At 32.4% G+C, this 20,931-nt stretch overlaps 1 protein-coding gene across 2 annotated transcripts; it reads right to left on the bottom strand.

Annotated features, from left to right (window-relative positions):
• Nucleotides 1-6,947: 6,947 nt before the first annotated feature.
• Nucleotides 6,948-20,463, bottom strand: LOC120082175. Of its 2 annotated transcripts, XM_039037428.1 has the most exons (4): nucleotides 20,072-20,463; nucleotides 14,121-14,198; nucleotides 13,770-13,849; nucleotides 7,151-9,053 (listed from the first exon to the last, which is right to left on the bottom strand). In XM_039037428.1, exons 1-4 carry the CDS (start codon nucleotides 20,114-20,116, stop codon nucleotides 8,876-8,878), a joined length of 381 nt encoding a protein of 126 aa, XP_038893356.1. In that variant the 5' UTR covers nucleotides 20,117-20,463; the 3' UTR covers nucleotides 7,151-8,875. The 2 variants fall into 2 exon arrangements, 1 of the variants encoding a protein (XP_038893356.1); XR_005483084.1 differs by lacking the exons at nucleotides 13,770-13,849; nucleotides 14,121-14,198; nucleotides 20,072-20,463 and adding an exon at nucleotides 9,899-12,121 and having other exon boundaries at nucleotides 6,948-9,053.
• Between the last annotated feature and the right edge of the window lie 468 nt (nucleotides 20,464-20,931).

The following is a 20,931-nucleotide window of genomic DNA, read 5'->3' as shown; positions in this document are numbered from 1 at the left end:
AGTGAGCTAGAATCCATTTTACAGAACAATACATTGATATTCGTTGATTTACCTCTTGGAAGTAAACTAATTGGGGGTAGATAGATTTTTAAGAGAAAGCTAAAGGCTGACGACACTATTGATAAGTACAAAGCCCGATTGGTAGCTAAAGGCGAAAAAGAAAGGCTATATTTCTTCGATACCCATTTTCTAGTGACGAGGATGACATCTATAAGGATGTCCTCAAGGATGTTAATTACAATAGTAGCTTGACAAAATTTGGAAATACACCAAATGGATGCAAAAACTGCATTTTTAAATGGAGATTTAGACGAAGAAATTTATATGGAACAACTTGAAGGATTTTTGTTAAAGGACTTGAAGACAAAGTTTGTAAACTTGTTAAGTCTCTTTATGGATTGAAATAAATACCTAAATAATGGCATGAAAAGTTTGATCACACTATATTTTCAAATGGATTTAAGATAAATGAGTGTGATAAATGTGTCTATATTAAAATCATAGATCAAGAGTATGTCATCATTTGCTTGTATGTGGATGATATGTTAATAATGGGCATAAAAATAGGAACGTTATTGATTCCACTAAAAGAATATTGAAAATAACTTTGATATGAAAGACCTTGGTCTTGCTAATGTTATCCTTGGAATTCAAATAACAAGAAATCCAAGTTGATACATACTTTCTCAATCTCATTATATAGAAAAGATGAGAAAATTTGATCATTTTGAGAGTACGCCGACTATTACTCTATTTGATCCAAATTGTAATTTGAAGAAAAATAATGATGAAGGTGAGTCTTCTCTATAATATTCTAGAGTTATTGGTAGCTTAATGCACATAATGAATTGCACAAGACCTGATATTGCCTATTCAGTAAGAAGGTTAACAAGATACTCCAACAACCCTAGGCATGATCATTGGAATGCGTTAGTCAGAGTTTTAAAGTACTTGAAGTATACTCTAGACTATGGATTGCATTATCTAGTATCCATATGTACTGAAAGGATTTAGTGATGTTAATTGTATTTCTAATAGCATGCCGATTAAATCAACTAATGAGTATATTTTTACCTTATGTGAAGCAGCTGTATCATGGAAATCTTCAACACAGACATGTATAAAACGTTATACTATGAAATCAAAGTTCATAGATCTTGATAAAACAGGAGAAGAAGTTGAATGACTCCGAAACTTTCTTGAAGATATTCCATTGTGACCAAAACTTGTAATTGCAATATGTATTTATTGTGACAATTTAGCGGCTTCTATGAGAGCCAAGAATTAATGTCTATAATGGCAAGTCACGTCATATTAGATGCAGATATAATTCGAGAAAACAATTGCTCTCTAATGGAATAATTTCTATTGATTATGTGAAGTCGAAAGAGAACATTACAGATCATTTGACGAAAGGATTGTCATGAAGGCAAGTCGTATATGCATTGAGGAAAATGAGGCTAAAGCCTATGAAATGAGTAATCTGGTGGTAACCTAACCTAGTTAACTAGAGATCCCAAGTTCTAGATGTTGGGAATGTCCTAGAACTCGCAGTTCGTATTAAGTATTATATTTATCAATAATAATGACTTGTTGATTTTGCATCTTATTATGAAAATTCAATAAACACATCCTTGGCTATAGTCTGAATGCTGTAACTTCATGTAGTGACATAAACATGATCAAATATGACAGTATATAGCCTAAATGGTCTAATAAGTATATGGATGAAATTGGGTATCTCATCCTGGTAACATTATTGGATGCAACCCACTCTGTAAAGTGCTACAAACGATGTGATTCACAAATCGTTCATATTGAGACATGTGAGTGAAGGCATCCTATGCAATGAGTTTGCATATAGACTGGACTACGAAAGTAGTCACTTTTCTTTATAACGACTGTTTACTGTTAAAACTAACTATTTCATTTATTATATAACCTAGGTGAACTCGATCTTAATCTTAAGCTAGCTATGAACTCCTGTTTTTTCAGGATTATCCTTTGATCTGCAAACGGTGAGAGTAATCCAACAGCAATCCTCAATAAACTTACCATTTTGGGGATAAGATCGGATGAATAGTTGAGGACATAGCCTTGCAAGATGGAATTCACCTTAACCTATTAGGGTTAGCAGATAGGTTGTTCTCTTAAGTACTGATTCCAGGTCTTGGACAATCGGGGCCCCGCCTTCTCATGATTGAGAAATGATTTGGTTCATAGAGATTATGAATCAAAATTGTTCATTAGAAGATCAATAGGAACTTAAGAACAAGATGTATTCACAGGGGTAAAACGGTATTTTTGACCTAGCTGTGATTACAAACAATCTGTGAAGGATCGACTTACTTCTTTTGGTTATTAAGTGGACATAATATATCTATAGTGAGGGGAGTTTAACTATGGGCTATATTGAAGTGTCCTATTAGTTAATGACTGGGGGTCAGATTGGATTAATTAGTTTAGTCGATTAATCTCGAATCGTTGGAGCCAATGATCTGTAGGTCCGCGAGGCCCCCCTACTAGCTTGTAAATGGATAAGCTTTAGAGTAGCTTGAGAAATTAATTTTAAACGGAATAGGAGAATATATATTTAAATATGATTTAAATATATGAAGATGATTATTGTGCAAAAATTAATTTAATATTTGATATTAAATTAATATTTTAAATTAATTTATGAAATTAATTTAAGAAAATCATTTTTCTGTTTTAGTAATCAAAATGGTTTTGGAATCAAAATTTTATTTTAAAAGGAAATTGAAAATTGGTTTTGCATGGTACAAAATGGAAAATATTGTTTTTCCATTATCATCTTCATCATACTCACACAAAGCCCATCTCCTTCTCTTCATTAATACTCCAAGCATGAGCTACAAGCCATACAATTCACTTCTTTGCATGTTCATCTACAATAAATAAAGAAGTTGGAGTGATCCGGGGAGAGCTAATACAGAAATTTTGAGAGAAAACCTCTGTGAGAAGAAAGAGTTCTTCCAATTGGGCTACTGTGAGTTCTTCACTGTTCTTCATCGATTCAAGTTGTTCTTAAGTCCCACAACTCTGTCTAAAGCTCCAAGAGGATAGTGGGGAAGACCTTGAGGTGGTTCACAGTGATGCTGTACAATCAAGTTCTTGGAGAGTTCTTCAAAGGTATGATCTTAAAACCCTATTTTTAGAAAAGCATGCTTTAGTTTCTGCCAAATTAGTGAATTTGAATACTTATGGATCCTTGATACTTCCGCTGCATGTTATTTAACTCTTTCACTAGGTTCAATAGGCAAACTAGTTGGATAATTCATAGTTGACATGCATACTAAGAAACTTATAGTTTCTTCTTGTTTCTATGATGTTCTAGAATGCGTGATTTGTTGATGTTAAGATTATATTGTTCTCTTATTTTATAAGAGGAGTAGTGATAGGATGCTCTTAATCAATATTACCTATATGAGAGTAGAAGTAGTGTTGCTTCTATGAGAACTTTTTAAATGGCTTATGTTCTCTAAAGCTCTCATAAATTCAAGATTTTTTTCCAGGACCAAAGTGGACACAAACGTATAGAACTCAAAAATACAAGATGAGTTGTGTATGATATCTATTGTCTCAATTCACCAATGAGAAGGATAGTTCCAGAGTTTAATCTCATCATTTCTTCAGTAAATTCGATGAATATTCATTAAAGAAGGTTCAAGTTCAAAAGACACCTCTCCTGATGTATAACTTATCAGTTTGCTCTCAATCGGTTTGTTTGATTTTTCTTACTTTCTTTCATGTGGGGGATTGTTGGATATATATAGTGAAAGAAAGTGAAAGTTTGGTGAATATTTGAAACCTAAAATGAATTTAATTGTGTAGACTAAATTCATTGTTTAGAAACTTCAAATTGAATTGAAACTTCAAATTAAAATGATGTTTCATGTATAAATTTAATATGTATGCACTGAAATTTGTAGTTTTTTCAATTTGAATGAGCTACGTTTGATTTTTGTCATGTAACAACTCAATTGAGTTAAATTTGACAAATGTTCAATTTTTGTATTTATTTGATTTTATTTTGTAATTTGGAGAGTTACAAAGTTGTTAGCCTATAAGAAACTTGATTATTCATTGGTAGCATCCCATTCTAAATTAAAGAGTTCTCCCATTTCTTTCTTTCTTTCTTTTGTTCTTGAGTTGGGTTGAGAGCAAGTATCCAAGAGTTCTACTAAATTCGAGTAGTTCGAGGTGGTAATTCTACTGGAGTTTATCGTTGTATCCTGCTGAGACGATCGCTGTAGTTTGCTTGCTTCCCGTGTAAAGCGAATAATTGTCTTCAAGACAGCAATTACCAAAAGCATGCCTCGACTACGTTTTGAATCTTCAAAGTTTGTTAGTATATTCAGTTTTATATGTACCATTTCCTCCAACAAATAGTTCCTTTATTTTTCTATTTTTGAAATTCTTCCTAGTCTAAAACTCATTGGAATTTCTATTTTTATTGGTTGAAAAAAATGATTTTGACATTAATTATAGGAAAGAAAAAAGAAATAACTAAAGTAGAGGAAATCAATTAGCCTCGTTCGATAACTATTTGTTCTTTTTAGTTTTTAGTTTTTGAAAATTAGGCATGTCTAATAGTGATTCTAGAATGGTTAAAATAACCTTTACCATTGTTAAAATTATTTTGAAATATATTTTTATGATTCAAAACCAATTTTGATTAATTGAAAATTGCACTCAGAAGTAAAAACTAAACATTAAATAGATTTTGTATGACTATAAGTGAGTTTCAAAACAATTTAGAACATCGTAAAAATGATTTTAACCATTTCAAGATCACTCCCAAACATACATTTAAGTTTTCTTCTCCATTTCTTACAATGGTTTGATCTTTCTTATGTAAAAATTGTTGAATTCTTAGACAAATTTCGAAAAACAAAAATAAGTTTTTAAGAATTACTTTGTTTAGTTTTCAATTTTTGGGTTAATTTTTAAAACATTGGTAGAAAGATAACAGCGCAAGATTTTAGAAGTGGAAGAGGTGTTTATATGCTTATTTTTAAAAAACTAAAAACAAAAAACCAAATTGTTATCAAATGGAAACTTAGGCCTCATTTTGTAATCATTTTGTTTTTAGTTTTAGTTTTTGAAAATTAAGTCTATGGACACTACTTCCACCTCCAAATTTCTTCCTTTGTTATCTACTTATCACCAATGATTTAAAAATTAAGCCAGCCAAATTTTGAGAACTAAAAAACTAGCTTTCAAAAAACTGTTTTTGTTTTTAGAATTGGGCTAAAAATTCAATCATTATACTTAAGAAATATGTAAATTATCGTAAGAAATGTGGATGAAATAAACTTAACTTTCGAAAACAAAAACTAAAAATAAAATGATAACCAAACGAGACCTTGGTTGTTCATTAATTTTTCATTTATTCAACGATTAGAAAATTACACGATTAATTATATTAACTAGAGAAAAAATGTTTTTCAAAACAATTATTTTTATTTAGTTAAAAATTATATAAACTAAATTTCGAAAATATATCAAAAATTATTTTGAATTCTTATCAAACATTTCAATTTATTTCAAAATGACTTATTTTCAAAATTAAACTAAATACACTCTAAATAAATTTTGCTGTTACAAATATGACAGTTTGCTGTTTACGTATGTTAAATTATTGCTAATGGGATGTGGAGGCTAAAGTATTGTTGTCTCGAAGCCAATGTCATGTGGGGTTTGACACGTTTAGACATTAGAGTCGTGTACGTTACTTATTTGGTTTTGGGAAAATTATTTTGAGATTTCCTTGATTACATCCATGGTCTTAATTTGTCTTTTTGTTTTTGTTTTGTTTTTTGTTTTTTTTTTTTTTGGAAAATAAACCCAATTCATCTGTTATTTGTGTTCATACACAGCTATAAAGAGAACTGTCATATGTGATCTAATAAAGAAGAAGAAAAGGAAGAGAAAAAAATACAAAAAATTTACATGAGAAACCTCTAAATAAATTAGGTTTACAGGTAAAGATGAAAACCTTCACTATATAAAATAGAAGTTACAAACTTGCTTTCTTATAGAAAAATAGTAAGTCTCTTTAATAAAAAGAAGCTCTCTATTTTTTCCTCACATTTTGCTCATATGTTGAAGATTTTTGGATGGTTTGACAACCACGGATCTTCATCTATTTATAGCTCCAAAAAAAACTAATCATCAAACAGGCTCTAAATTCACCTTGATCATTGGGAAGATTTAAGAATCACAAATTGGCTTTGGACAATGTGGAAGATCTAATGACGATAAATTGATTTTGGACAAAGTGTAAGAACCAATGATCCAAAATTGTTTTTCAAGAAACTTCTTGAATAATAAGAAATCCTCTTAAAGAATCTTGAAGATTATTTAACACATATTGGATTTTATTGAACTTTAGTTCGTGGATTGAACTTAATTAAGTTTATGTTGATTTCTATATATTTGGTACGATCTCTAATACTAGATGTTTGGATTTTCTTTATTAGAAGTGGACTTCACTAAAATATAGCACGTATGTGTTCTTAAAGTTGAAATTGTAGAAAATATATATTTTTTAAAAAATCTTTAAAAGACTATGGTTATCAATTTATGTTACCCGCTAAATGAATGAAAGCTAGTTCATATATTTTATAGAGCCCTCGTGGATAGTGGCCTTAGACTTAGTTGACTTTAGGTCTCATTTATTGAATTGAGTTTTATTGATCTTGGTCGAAACCCCTTTGAGCTTAGGCTTCAAGTCAATTTGTCACTATATGAGTTCTTTTGACTTATTTAAATTAGGGCTAGAATATACCATATGACCCAATTTGGCAAAATCCAATTAACATGACCACATTGAAGATGTTAAAGTAGAAGACAATATTAACTATTCTAGAAGGTTCTTGAAGTATCTACCATATGACATAAATATGTAAATTAGATTTCTCTAGAATTACATTGAAGTATGTAAATAAATATCTCAAAGAAAAGTATAAATATCCTAGGCTTTCTTTAGGTTAAAGAATTTTAGAGAATTCTTCTAGATAAGAATAAACCAAGAAATATCTAGATATTTAGAATCAAAAAATAATCTAGAGAGATCCTTTTATTTGACCTCCAAGGATCTCATGTCTATAAATAATAGTTGTGCTCTCATTTGTAAAGCAAGTAAGCAAAAGGGGAAGAAAGAAAAGCAAGAGAGTTAGAGAGAATCCTATATTGAAAAGTGAGTAAGTGTGTCTTGAGAGAGTGAAAAAGTATTCTCTCAAAAGTGTCCAACCTTGTACATTCATAATAAAGGTTTCTTTCTTCCAAGATTGTATCTCTTCTTTTTGTACCAATTTCTTCAACAAATGGTATTAGAGCCAAGCTAGCATAGCCTGCTGTGGTGGAGCTTTTGAAGATCGAGTACAGTCTGGGATTGTGAAGCTTATTGTCTGGGACACAACTACTCGTGGAGCGCATTCATCACTATAAGATGATGGGAGACCTTCAAGTTGTTGGAGGAATCAAGAAGCTCAACACTCAAAACTACAAAACATGATCCACATGCATGAAGTCGTATCTCCAAGGCCAAGACTTATAGGATGTTGTGGGAGACACTGAAGTCAGTTCATTTGAGAATGTTACTGCTTTGAAGAAATGGAATATCAAGGTAGGTAACGCCATGTTTGCAATTAAAACTATATTTGATGAAGAAATGTTAGGACACATCAATACAATGGAGACACCAAAGGTAGCATGAGACGTTTGCCTCAATTTTCTCAAAGAAAAATGATGCGAGATTGCAACTTCTAGAGAACGAGCTCTTGTCAGGTTCTCAAAGGGAGATGACTATCAAACAATACTCCACCAAGATAAAAATTCTATGTCGTAAAATATCTGAATTATATCCACTATTTCAAAATCAAGGATGAGAAGAATTATTATTATGGACTTAAACCTGAATATAGAAGCTTTATTGTTGCTATTCAAGGTTGGTGTAGTCCAACATTCTCTAGTGGACCTAGAAAATATGCTTGCTAGTCAAGAATCATTCGCTAAGAAAATATTGAAGGTCACGATAAAGAGCAACAACAAAAAAGCGCTCTTTGGTGGCCAAAGAAAAAGGTCAATTAAAATATCAAAAGAAAGTAAGATCAAAAGAAGATGAAGAAACTGCAAAACACTGTCAAGTAGGGGGAGCTAGTAATACTAATTAAAATAATGAGCATAAACAAAAGGGTGAATGTTATAACTGTGGAAAGATAGGCCACTATGACAAAGATTGTCGTCGAAAGAAAAAGGCAACAGAAAACAATACAGTCACTTCCCACGCTGAGAGCATTAGTGAAGAAGAATAGGATGCAGAGGTATGCTTTGAAACAATAGATCCCAACCACCAGTCCACATCCAATGTGGTGGAGAAGCAATTGTTGGCTCTCAACGTAGAAGAGGTAAATTATGAAAATGTTTGGATTGTCAATCCAAGTTGCTTTAACCACACGACAGGAGATAAGAGGAAGCTACAAAACACATATGAGTACAAAGGAAGCTGAGTTATTGTAACTGCAAACAACTCAAAGTTTCCAACAACCCATGTTGGCAAAACTCTGATAATACCTTGTTCTAATTCCATTCAAGTGGACTTAGAGAACGTGTTTTATGTGCCTGAAATGAAGAAGAATTTGGTGTCAGTATCTCAATTGACATCAGTAGGCAACTTTGTCATATTTGGGCCTGATAATGTTAAGGTGTACCATAATCTCAAAGTCAATGATACGCCATTGATGGAAGGATGAAGAATGGACTCAGTCTACATCATGTCAACAGAGATCACCTACGTGAATAAAACACGAAAGAATGAAACAACAGATTTTTGGCATGCAAGACTTGGTCATATTAGCAACAGCAAATTGAAGGCAATGATAAACAAGTCTATGCTTAAGAGGCTTCCTCGACTTGATATAAAAAAGAGACATGGTTTGAGTTGGTTGTCAATCAACTGCCATTCAAGAAGTCCAAATTCAGAGTAAAGCAACCATTGGAGTTGATGCAGCCAGACGTATTTGGTCCTGTCAAGCAATCTTTAATCAGTGATATGTGCTACATAGTGACTTTTTTTTATGACTTCTCCAGGTATGTTTGGGTTTTCTTTATGAAGGATAAGTTTGAAACAATTATAAAGTTTAAAGAATTCAAAGAACAAGTTGAAGGTGAATTAGGAAAGAGAATTCAATGCCCACAAACAGATAATGATGGAGAATATACATCTAATAAATTCTCTCAATTCTTGCAAAAGTATAAGATACATCATCAGTTGACGTGTCCAAACACTTCAAAACAAAATATAGTGGTAGAAAAAAAAATAGACATCTTGTAGAAGTCTTTTGCAGCATGTTACATGCAAATAATAGGCCAGAAAGTTTTTGGGCTGAATGCATGAGAACAGCAGCCCATGAGGTTAACAGACTTCCCCAACAAAGGCTTGGGTTCAAGTTACCTTATGAAAGGTTGTTGAATATCAAGCCAACAGTTGGTCACTTTCGAGTCTTTAGTTGTGTGTGTTATGTGTTTGTACCAAATCATTTGAGAAAGAAGTTTTATAAGAAAGCATAAGAAGCATTTTTGTTGGATATGACAACAAAAAAAAAATGGTGGAGATGCGTTGATCCTAGCAGTGGATGATGCTATACATCAAGGAATGTGATATTTAGTGAAGCATCATCATGGTGGGAGCTCGAATAAGAAAAGACACCTAAAGATGAGAAATATTTCAAAGAAAAATCAATAGAAGAGATAAGTGAAGTGCAATAGGCTCCAATAAGAGGAGAAGAAGAAAATGACGAAGACGAAGAAGAGCAATTAAGGACACAAAATTCTTGGCAAAATAGTGTATATAATCAAGAGCCACAATTACCTAGATCAACAAGACTAAAAAAATCGAATTCTAAGTACGTGAATGCGGTGTTAGCAATATTTCAGGAACCAATAACATATGAAGATGCGTCACAGAATATCCAATGGAGAAAGGCCATAGAAGAAGAAGTGGACACATTTAGCAGACATCAACATTGGGACATAGTGTCAGAAGGCTAAGAGCATCTAAGCATGCAAAATTCCAACAATAATTCGAGATGTTGGAAAGAGCTAGAATGGTTAGCGTTGAAGGGAGTGTTGAAGTAGAAGATAGCACTACTATTCTAGAAGATTCTTGAAGTATCTACCATATGACATAAATATGGAAATTAGATTTCTCTAGAATTATGTAGAAGTATGTAAATAAATATCTCAAAGAAAAGTCTACAAATATACTAGGCTTTCTTTAGGTTAAAGAATTATGGAGCTCCTCTAGATAAGAATAAATAAAAAAAAATCTAGATATTTAGAATCCAAGAATAATCTAGAGAGATCATTTTTCTTGGGCTCCAAGGATCTCTGCCTATAAGAGTGAAAAGTGAGTAAGTGTGTCTTGAGAGAGTGAAAAAGTATTCTCTCAAAAGTGTCTACGTTCATAATAAAAGTTTCTTTCTTCCAAGGTTGTCTCTCTTCGAAAAATTGTCCGAAATAATATTCTTGAGTTTTCACCTTATAAAACTAGCTCTCTTTTTGAAAACTCGTTCAAATAACTTTTCTTGATCCTTAGATCGACCACCGAAATTTAGTTTAAAAAATTAGTTTTTTCTAACCTATCGATTGTTTTGGCCCTTTTAGGCCTTTCTTGGTACATCTCAGATTACATCGAGATTCTAGTAATTTTTCCAAAATATGATTGATCTTCCTAAATCTTATACCAAATCTTATATAATTTCAATTTTTCTCCAAATTCGATTATATTTACCAAATATTATATCAAAATCTTACGTAATTTTTAAATATATAGCCAAATTTCTAATTTCCATATCAATTTACCAGTTATCCAAATGAATTTTTTTAGATGGGTCTATTTTGATTTTTAAATTTTTGGAAAAAATAAATTTTCAAAAAAAGGTAAAATATGGAAAATATATAAAATATCGATATGAATCTCAAAAAAATTAACACCGAGATTTTATATATTTTCCATATCTTACCTTTTTTTCCACAAAATGTAATTTATCCCAAAATTTAAAAATCAAAATGCAATCATAAAATCTAATGGGTAAATTCATTTGAAAATTTAGAAATTCATATAATCATGTAAACAGAAATTGACCTAAAATTACATAAGAATTGAATATAATATTCGGTAAAGATAACCGAATTTGAAAAATTTGAGAATATATAAGATTTGGTATAGGATTTGGATAGATTATCTAATATTTGGAAAAATTACCAAAACACCAAATATTCGAGATGTAGATAAGTTAGAAAAAGTAAATTTTTATAACTGAATCTGGTGGTCAATCTCGTTCGAGATCCCTGAGAAAAATTAATTTACCGACTTTTCAAGAAATGTGCTAGTTTTGAAAGATGAAAAGTTGAGGGTACTATTTTTGACAAAAGACACGTGATATTCCTCTCCCTTCCTTTTGTGCCAACTTCTTCGGCAAAAGACACGTAATATTATTTGAGATTGACCATATTTTCAACTTTAATTTTAATTTCAGATATTTATAATTACGTCATAAATTTTAAAAACAACTTGATATTAGCCAGAAGTTTATGGATGTCAAGCATTTGGATGAAAGGTTATCCAATTTCATGGCAGTTGAGGAAAATTGCTTGAGGATGAAAACAAGAAAAAAGTAGAGCAAATATTTTATATTATCCTTTTTAAAAGGAAAATCATGAATGAAATTCTTGTTTACTTTTGTAATATAGATTTGTGTATATTTCATTTTCCTGCTTTTTTTCCCCTTAGAATAAAGTTATTTACATATGAATACAAATTAATTTCGCGGAAAATTTCCATTAAAGATGTACATGAATTAGATTGAGGATATTTTTTTGGATCAACCTGAAAATTCAGGTTGATTGGGATGATAATCCAAAGAATCCTAATAAAGTTTTCAATCCAACCAAACCCAATAATTCGGGATTGAGTTGTCGGGTTATAACTTTTTTTTAATTAAAAATATGTAAATTTATATACAACGCAAGACGAATAATTAAAATCTTATAAAATTCAAATGTTAAATACCAAGTATCTATAATATTTATTACAAACTCTAAACAAAGATAAATAACATAACAATTTTAAAAAACTATATTTAAAATTCACAAATTAATCAATACAAAGTAATCAAACTTTAAACAAAGAAATATATATATATTTACATATATTTCATTAACATACATAAAATTTGGGTTGGGTTGGGTCAACCCAAATTTTTTTAACCAATCTACCACCCAACCCATCAACAATAGAAAAAATTTAACCCAATCTAACCCAAGAACAAAACTACCTCAATCCAATTTTTACATTTTGGGTTGGATAGTTCAAGTTATTCGGATTATTTGAATACTCTAACTCCCATCTGTATGATGTTTAGAATTTTATCTTGATGTATATGGTTGACAAAAGCAAACAAAAGAAAAGGAATACATATATAAGGTGTAAGACATGTATAAGTTAGATTTCATACAGGTAGAAAGAAAAGTCCTGGAATAAATTGGAGTTTATGGCCAAAAAGTGATTATATTTACATTTTTTTAACGAAAAAAAAATCATATTTAAATACTAGTTTTAGTTGGTGAACTTTGCATAAGGCTATTTCATCAATATTTGACATCAATTTTATATGAATGCATGTGATAGATGTTAGTAGAAGTCAAATAATAATATTGTTTGGTTTAAAAAAATGTTACGTAAAAAATCTTGAAAAGTACATTTAATTTGATTCGTTTATTAGTTTTGCAATTGAGATTCAAATACATATTTATTTAACGACCACTATGCCTAAAAAAACACTCATCATATGTTCTTAAATATTCAATTCTACATATAATGTGTCATTGTCTTTGTTGGATCAACCTTTTTTTGGTTTGAATGTCTGTTTTGTCTTTATCGTTTCTGATACAAAATTAGATTAATATCAAATTTTATCTCAAAACTAATAAACAACTAGAGAAATAACTCATGTGTTTTATGAAGATTGTAATATCTCTCCATCTTTTCGATTATCAACAAAAATATATTATTAGGAAAGAAGTGGAGATTCAATTTATCCTTTTTTCTAGAAAAATGGTGAGAGGGTAGGGGCATAGATGCCAAACAAACCTGACCCCTATCTAATGGAAGATGATTGAATAAAATCTGGAAAGAAAAAGACCCCAAAAAATGGGTGTGTAAAATGCAAGTCGGCTAATTTTGAATTTGTGTGTAGTAGAGGAGCCAGAAATCTTATATAGAGGTACTATATGAAGAAAGAAAGAAATCTATAAATGAATGTAAAAAAGAAATTACAATTACCCTCTACGAGTTATCAGATTTTGAAATCAATCAATGATAACTTCAGTATCTAACTTATCAAATAAATCATTTTCAATATAAGCTATAAGACAATCATTCATCTATCAATCTCCCAATCGCTTCGCAATCGAGTCTTTACAATATGCATAGCAGAAAATGTTCTCTCTACAATAGATGTTGTAACGACTTGACTCCCTAGGACTTATACTAGACCTTTACCATAGACATGCATGCATACAATTCAAATTAAAATCTTTTTATGACTTAGTAAAATCAGATAAATAGCATAAAATAATTAACTTTAAATCTAAATAACGGAAATTCATTTACCAGGGTACACGTAAAACCATAAAAGAAAACTAGAAAGATATTTTAAAAGGTCTAAAAGCACAAATACCAGAGTGGAAACATATGATTGGTTCCAGTGGCTCGATCACGAATTCCACTTGTCATTCGTTGGCATATTCTTGCCCTTACCTGAAAAATAAACATGAGAAAGAATGAATATAAAATACTCCGTAAGTAACCTCACTATTGGAGTCAGGCTAAGCATCTATGTTCTCTAGATACCACCCTCTAATGGGACATAAAGGAACTCTAAATACAGAGGACCTTTGAGCAAAAGCAGATCGTCCAAACTCCATTGTTAAAGAACTCATACATTTACAGTCAAACAGAACAGATTATGCGCATAACTTAAATTACAACATGCTTCTTGAAATAAAAACAAAAGATCAAGAAACTATACCTTTGAAGAACCTTTCTTCAAGTATATCTTTCGATTAAACACGAACGCAACGAGCAGTAACTCGATCCTCGAACAAATCTGGACACTACCATTAGATTACCTTGGTATTCTCGATGTGAGAATTTAGAAGTGGTGGACTTTGGCTTATTTTAGTTTGAGAAAAGATTTAGAGTGGATAAGGAGACGATCGAGTAAACGATAACACGATAGTGTAGAAGATGAAGGTCTATCGCATAGACTAATACTCAATCATGTAGATAAGAAAGCTATCGTATAGTCTTTCGATGTTATCGTGTAGTAGCTCGATTACTAATAATATGAGACGTGTGAGATTTTGAAATCAAATTTCATTTTATCCAAAAATTACCATAAAATCGTGCAACTGCCCATTAAGGGTGGATATTGTGAAAAAGATTTTTAATTATCAAATAATTAATAAATATAAATAAATATGATAACTCACTTATCATATTATATCTATATAATCTACAGTTTTAATATTGCATCATATACAATATATAAACTATAGTTCTTTTTCTTTATTTCATGGAATTTAATATAAATCATATTTATATTAAATTTAATGACTATGAATCTAATTTATAGAAATTATATATGAATCATATTCAAATAATAGTTCCTCTAAACATAACAATGTTGTATCAAATACATTATATCACTTATTCATATATAATTGAATTAATTTAATTATATCATATATAATCAAATTCCCTCTAACTAATTTGAAAATTTCAAATTAACCCAAAAACTAATTCTCAACTTGAATCCATTGAGTTACCAATGAGATCTTATGAACCTGTAGCTTGAAGCTCCAACGGTACGTGAATAACTAACTAAACTCTTTAATCACATTATCCACCATCCGTTAACTGTCGAGCACTCTATTAAAGACTGACAGCTGCACTCTTCACACTACAGATATATTTATGTATCCATTAGATATAACCAATCAACAGTACGATGACCCTTCACAAATCGCTCGTAAGTACAACTGGGCCAATTTACCTTTTCCCCCTGTAGTTACATCTAACTTCTCAAGTACCACTGATCCCTCTAATGAACAATAGATCATAGTCCCACTATGACCAAACCCCTCTCGGACCAAGAGAGGGTGTGGCAGGACCAAGAGAGGGTGTGACACCATATTGTTCAAGACTCGGAGTCAGCCCTTAAGGGAGCAATTTATCTACTTACCCCTGCTTTGGGGAAGGAGTGAATTCCATCTTGTGTAGCTGAGTTCCCAGTTCCCCAATCAAACAAATCCCCAAAATGGTAGGCTTGTTGAGTCGACGATCTGGCCACTCTCACCCATTCAAATTAAAGGACCGCCCTCATAGACAAGAGTTCACAACTTACTCAGGATTCAGGTCATGTTACCTATTGTTATCCTAGTGAAATGAAAGTCTCAATTATGAACGGTATTATATAACGAGACAAAACATTTCATGGACTGGTATTATACAAACTCCTTTGTATAGAATATCCCCGCTCACATGTCTAATACATGAATGACCAGGATCAAATCATTTGAAGCACTTTACAACATTTGTAACACCTACAAAGCGGGTCATACTCGTAGTATCACTAGGATAAGGTATCCAGCCTTATCCATATACTACAGACCATTTAGGTTATCACTTAAAATTGTTGAGATTGGTGTCCTAAATCTCCTGGTAGTCTCGTAGTTTGTAAACATTCTTTAAACATATTGTTATTAATAAAATAAGTGTTATTTTATAAGCATTTACTTAATTCAATGAACTAAGATCCGTGGTTATTTTATGTAACTTAAGCATGTATGTGGAGACCTTATCCTTGTGACACTATAGATACGACCTGCTTTGTAGATGTTACAAGTATTGTAAAGTGCTATAAATAGTATGATCTTGATCATTCATGTGGAGACATGCGAGCGGAGTATCCTATACAAAGAGTTTGTATAAGATCGAACCACGAAATGATTAGTCTCTTTAAATAGATTAAAGTGAATAAAATATCATCATATATTATAAATCATAAAATGTTTGTTCATACAAGTGTTTACAAACTACAGGACCCTACGAGATTTAGGGCATTAACCCCAATAGGATGTTCATAACCTCTACTTTCCATGGGATGACCATCTAGTGGATAGTTGAACCCACCCTTTCGTAAGTGAGATGTACTCACAAACCTCTAGTAAATCCCGAAGAAAACACAAATCCCTGGTGACGTCTCGAAGGAGATCACCATCTCTGGTGAATCCCGAAGGAAACACAAGCCTCCGGTAAATCCCGAAGGAGATCACCACCTCTAGTGAATCCCGAAGGAAACACAAACCTATAGTGAAATCCTTATGGAAATCACCACCTTTAGTGGGTATCTAATTACGGTAGAGTAACTATATGTTAAAGTGTAATAACATGCAGCGAAAGTAACAAGGGTCCATAAGCATTCGAATTCACTAATTTTGGCAGAAGCTAAAGCATGCTCACCTAAATAAGAGGGTTTTAGATCATATCTTTGTAGAACTCTTCAAGATCTCGATCAAACAGTAGCAATCTTCTTCAGAGATCACCGTGAACCACCTCAAGATCTTCCCCACTATCCCCTTAGAGCTTTAGACCGAGTTGTGGGACTCAAGAACAACTTGAAGCAACATAAAATAGAAGGAGAAGCTCATAGCACTCAGCTTCGAAAAACTCTTCTTCAGCCGAAATTTTCTCGCAAAATTTCTATAGAATGCAATTCCTCAAAAACACTTCATTCTTCTTTAATTATTGCATATGAACATGCAAAAGAAGAAATATGCATGGCTTGTAGCTCATGCTTGAAGTTAATGAAGAAGAGAAAGTGATTTTTGTGTGAGCATGATGAAGAAGATTATAATGGAAAACCATGAAAAACCATTTTGTGCATGTTTTTCAATTATCCAATTTTATCTTAAAACCAACATTTTGATTTTAAAACTGAAAAATTTGATTTTTTTAAATTAATTTCATAAATTAATTTAAAAAATATTAATTAATTTAATATCAAATATTAAATTAATTTTGCACAAAACCATCTTCATATATTTAAATCATATTTAAATGTATATATTCTCCTATTCTGTTTAATTTTAATTTGAACGTTTCAAATTAATTTTTCAAGCTACTCTAAAACTTAACCATTTTTCAAATTAATTATTCTTTGGATTAATTTGAAGTGCTCTTTGGAGTTAATCAAAGCTAAAATTACTTTGGGCAAGACCATGGTTCCAATACCTTTAAACTTAAAGTTGGTTTCCAAAGGAGGGTTAAAAATCACCTCCCTGTGGAAGCAGTCTATACTGGCATTATTAGCAGCTAGTCAATCCATGCCCAATATCACATCAAAATCACGCATGTTTAGAACTATTAAGGTCACATCTAAAGTGTGATTTGCTATTTCAATCTGACATGCCTTTATCTTTTCATTAACTAACATGATTTCACCTTATGGATTAGAAACTTATAGAATATACTGTAAGGTATCTAATTCTAACATGGCATGGGTTACAAATGTTGATGATATGAATGAGTGAGATGAACTAAAGTCAAACAAAGTCAATGTATAGCATCCTAAGATTGGGAGTGTATCTGTCAAAACAATGTTAGACTTCTCGGCCTTCTACCGAGTGGTGGAATATACTCTACCCTGCTACTGCTGACAGCTCAAACCACCTTGATTCGAGCTCGTAGGTTGGCCCCTATTATTAGATGCATTCCTCTAGAGGCACTTTTCCGACATGTGCCCTCTCTGGCCACACCAAAAACAAATTCCAGTACCAGCTAGACAACGTCCCCAATGACGTCTACCACAAGTTGAACAAACTATCTTATCCTCTTTAATAGCTACAGATGGGGACCTCTACTTCCCCCATTGCCATGGAGCTCTGTTTTTGTTCTGGTTCTTTTGTGGAGGCTTTGGAGGCCTCTAACCTGCCTTCCTCTTCTGACCTGAAGAGGATCCTACTCCTTGTGATCTCATGTTTCCCTTCTTAGAGTGGAATCTATTATGGCTGCTATACGTAACGCTGTTGCACAACTGGTGGGCTCATGATACCTACTGTAACGACCCGACTCCCTAGGACTTATACTAGGTCGTTTCCAAAAATATGCATGCATATAATTCAAATTGATATCTTTTCATGACTTAGTAAAATCAAATAAATAACATAAATTATTAACTTTATAAAATCTAAATAAAGGAAAATCATTTACTAAAGTACCCCTAAAATCATCAAACAAAACTAGAAAATTCTTTAAAAAAGTCTAAAAGCACAAATACCAAAACTCTGAGTTCAAACATCAAGACTAGAAATTTTAAAACATAAAATCCTAAAGAAAAACATAAGCAGAAGCATACGACTGTTCCTAGTGGCTCGATTATGGATTCCCCTTGTCATCTGCTGACGTGTTCTTACCCTTATCTAGAAAATAAATATGAGAAAGAATGAGTATAAAATACTCAATAAGTAACTCATTTTTGAGGTCAAGCTAAGCATTTATATCCTCTAAATGCCACTCTCTAGTGGGACGTTCATAACTTCTACTTTCGATGGGATGGCCATCTAGTGGATATTTGAATCCGCCCTACTATAAGTGAGATGTATCCACAAACCTCTGATGAATCCCGAAGAAAACACAAATCTCTGGTGAATCCCGAAGGATACACAAATCTCTGGTAAAATCTTGAAAGAAACACAGATCTCTAGTGGATCCCGAAGTAAACACAAACCTCTAGTGAAATCCAGAAAGAGATCACCACCTTTGGTGGTGTTCTAATTATGGGTAGGGTAACTATCACTATCATAAACCTAACATACATCATTAAACATAGTCCCACAAACGTGCAAAGTCATAATATCATGCTCAATGTTCGTCCAGCAAATCATATAAACTGTAATGACCTGACCCCTTAGGACTTAAGTTAGGTTGTTACTAAATACATGCATGCATGGAACTCAAAACGACACTCGTTCATGGCGAAATAAATTTTAATTAAATAAGGTAAGTTCGAAAGACTTTCATTAAATTCAAACACTAAAACAATAGTAAAGTACCCATAAATCATAAAGGTCAATAAATAAGTCTGAAAAACAATTCTTAAAAGTAAGTTTTAAACACCAAAACTAAAAGTTAAAGAGAAACATAAAAAGAACTTCAAATCTCATGATGCGAAAGCGTAAAAACTAGTCTCAGTGGCTCGATCATGAATTCCGCTTGTCCATCGCTGGTACATCTCTACCCTTACTTGAAACAACAACAAGAGAAAGAAAGAGTATAAAATACTCAGTAAGTAACCTCACTACTGGGGTCAGGCTGGACATCTATGTCCTCTAGATACCCACCTCTGGTACATATACACATGAAGCAAGGAGACTGAGTCCTATCCTACTGTAGTTAAGTATGCCCACTACCTCTGGTGAATCCCGAAAGAGACACAAACTGGTGAATCCCGAAGGAAACACAAAGTCTAATGACTATCTAACTAATCAGTAAGAACATTTGCACAGTCTCAACATCATAATCATCACTACGAATCTAGGACATACATATTATCCTCAATATCATGGCTCTACCACATACACATATACCTCAACATCATGGTTCTACCACATACATGTATACCTCAACATCATAATTCTACAACATACATGTATACCTCAACATCATAGTTCTACAACATACATGTATATTTCAACATCATCAGATTAAATACAACCATATGGAAGCATGTACCATCTCATACTAGCATTCAAGTGTCTATGTGCATAATTAAATAATTCAGATCTCGTACCAGAACATACTTTGATCATATCACACTATCAATCTATTATGCTAACATTCTGCCATAACATACGTTTATCATGCTAGCATACATCTAATGTCTGGCCTGTGGGCAGTTCTATTATTAAGATTCCTTACCTTAATTGAAAATCCACAATCAGATAACCAAACGAATACAACCATTGAAGTAACGGTCTACGGCGGCGGACCGGCGGCGTGAGGGTCTGTAAGGCTAGACGGATGAGTGGCGCGCGAGTCAAGGGATGAGTGGTGCGAACTGAAGAGCGGCGGCTCCTCTGGTTCGAGCTCGAAGAGGGCGGCGGCAACACTCAGACGGCTAGACAGAGGAGGGTATGTGGGAGCGTTACACGGCGAGGTCTGTGGTGGCAAGCGACGATTGAGGCTGGACAACGAGTAGCGAACGAGGCTGGGTGACTCACAACGGCATGACTGAAGCTTGGGCAGTGAAGGAGGCAGCGGCGGAAGGTTTTCAACGAGGGTGGAGGGGATGTCACGCTTTCCACGAAAGGGGAAGGGTTTTCTTTTGTTTAATAATAATAATAATAATAATAATAATAATAATAACTAAAAAAGAAAATAAGTATAATTATATTTAATCTCTTTCCTTATTTCATTTTATACTATTAAATTCCTTTCCGTTTAAAAAAAAATTAATTTCTGCCATTAATTTTCAAATTGAATTTTAAATTAAATAATTTCACGTCAACAATTAAATTCTCGCACTTATGCTTGAAGCCCAAAATTCAAAAAATGCCCTCCAACTAATAACAATTACTGAAATTCCAAATAATAAAGTTACTGAAATTACATTATTATAAAAAAAATGTGCGGGGTGTTACATAAATAAAATAACTTAATTCATGCCTTCACTCAAAACATGCTTCAAAATACAATTAAGATCAACTCATTTATCCTCATGCATCTCGATGCAAACAGTCTTAAAATCTTCATAATCATTCTTAAATTCATCGGCTGAC

The sequence above is a fragment of the Benincasa hispida genome, chromosome 7, assembly GCF_009727055.1.
Source record: "Benincasa hispida cultivar B227 chromosome 7, ASM972705v1, whole genome shotgun sequence".
Taxonomy (NCBI): Eukaryota; Viridiplantae; Streptophyta; class Magnoliopsida; order Cucurbitales; family Cucurbitaceae; genus Benincasa; species Benincasa hispida.
The sequence above is the reverse complement of the archived record's forward strand: the minus strand, read 5'-3'. Positions and strand labels throughout refer to the sequence as shown.

What these genes read in the sequence shown, in the direction of transcription:
- LOC120082175 (XM_039037428.1), bottom strand. Translation starts at nt 20,116, where the DNA reads ATGGTTGTATTCGTTTGGTTATCTGATTGTGGATTTTCAATTAAG. An exon ending in ATTGTGGATTTTCAATTAAG is followed by an intron (nt 14,199 to 20,071) that starts GTAAGGAATCTT and finishes GGTAGTGTCCAG; the next exon opens with ATTTGTTCGAGGATCGAGTT. An exon ending in TGAAGAAAGGTTCTTCAAAG is followed by an intron (nt 13,850 to 14,120) that starts GTATAGTTTCTT and finishes TTTATTTTTCAG; the next exon opens with GTAAGGGCAAGAATATGCCA.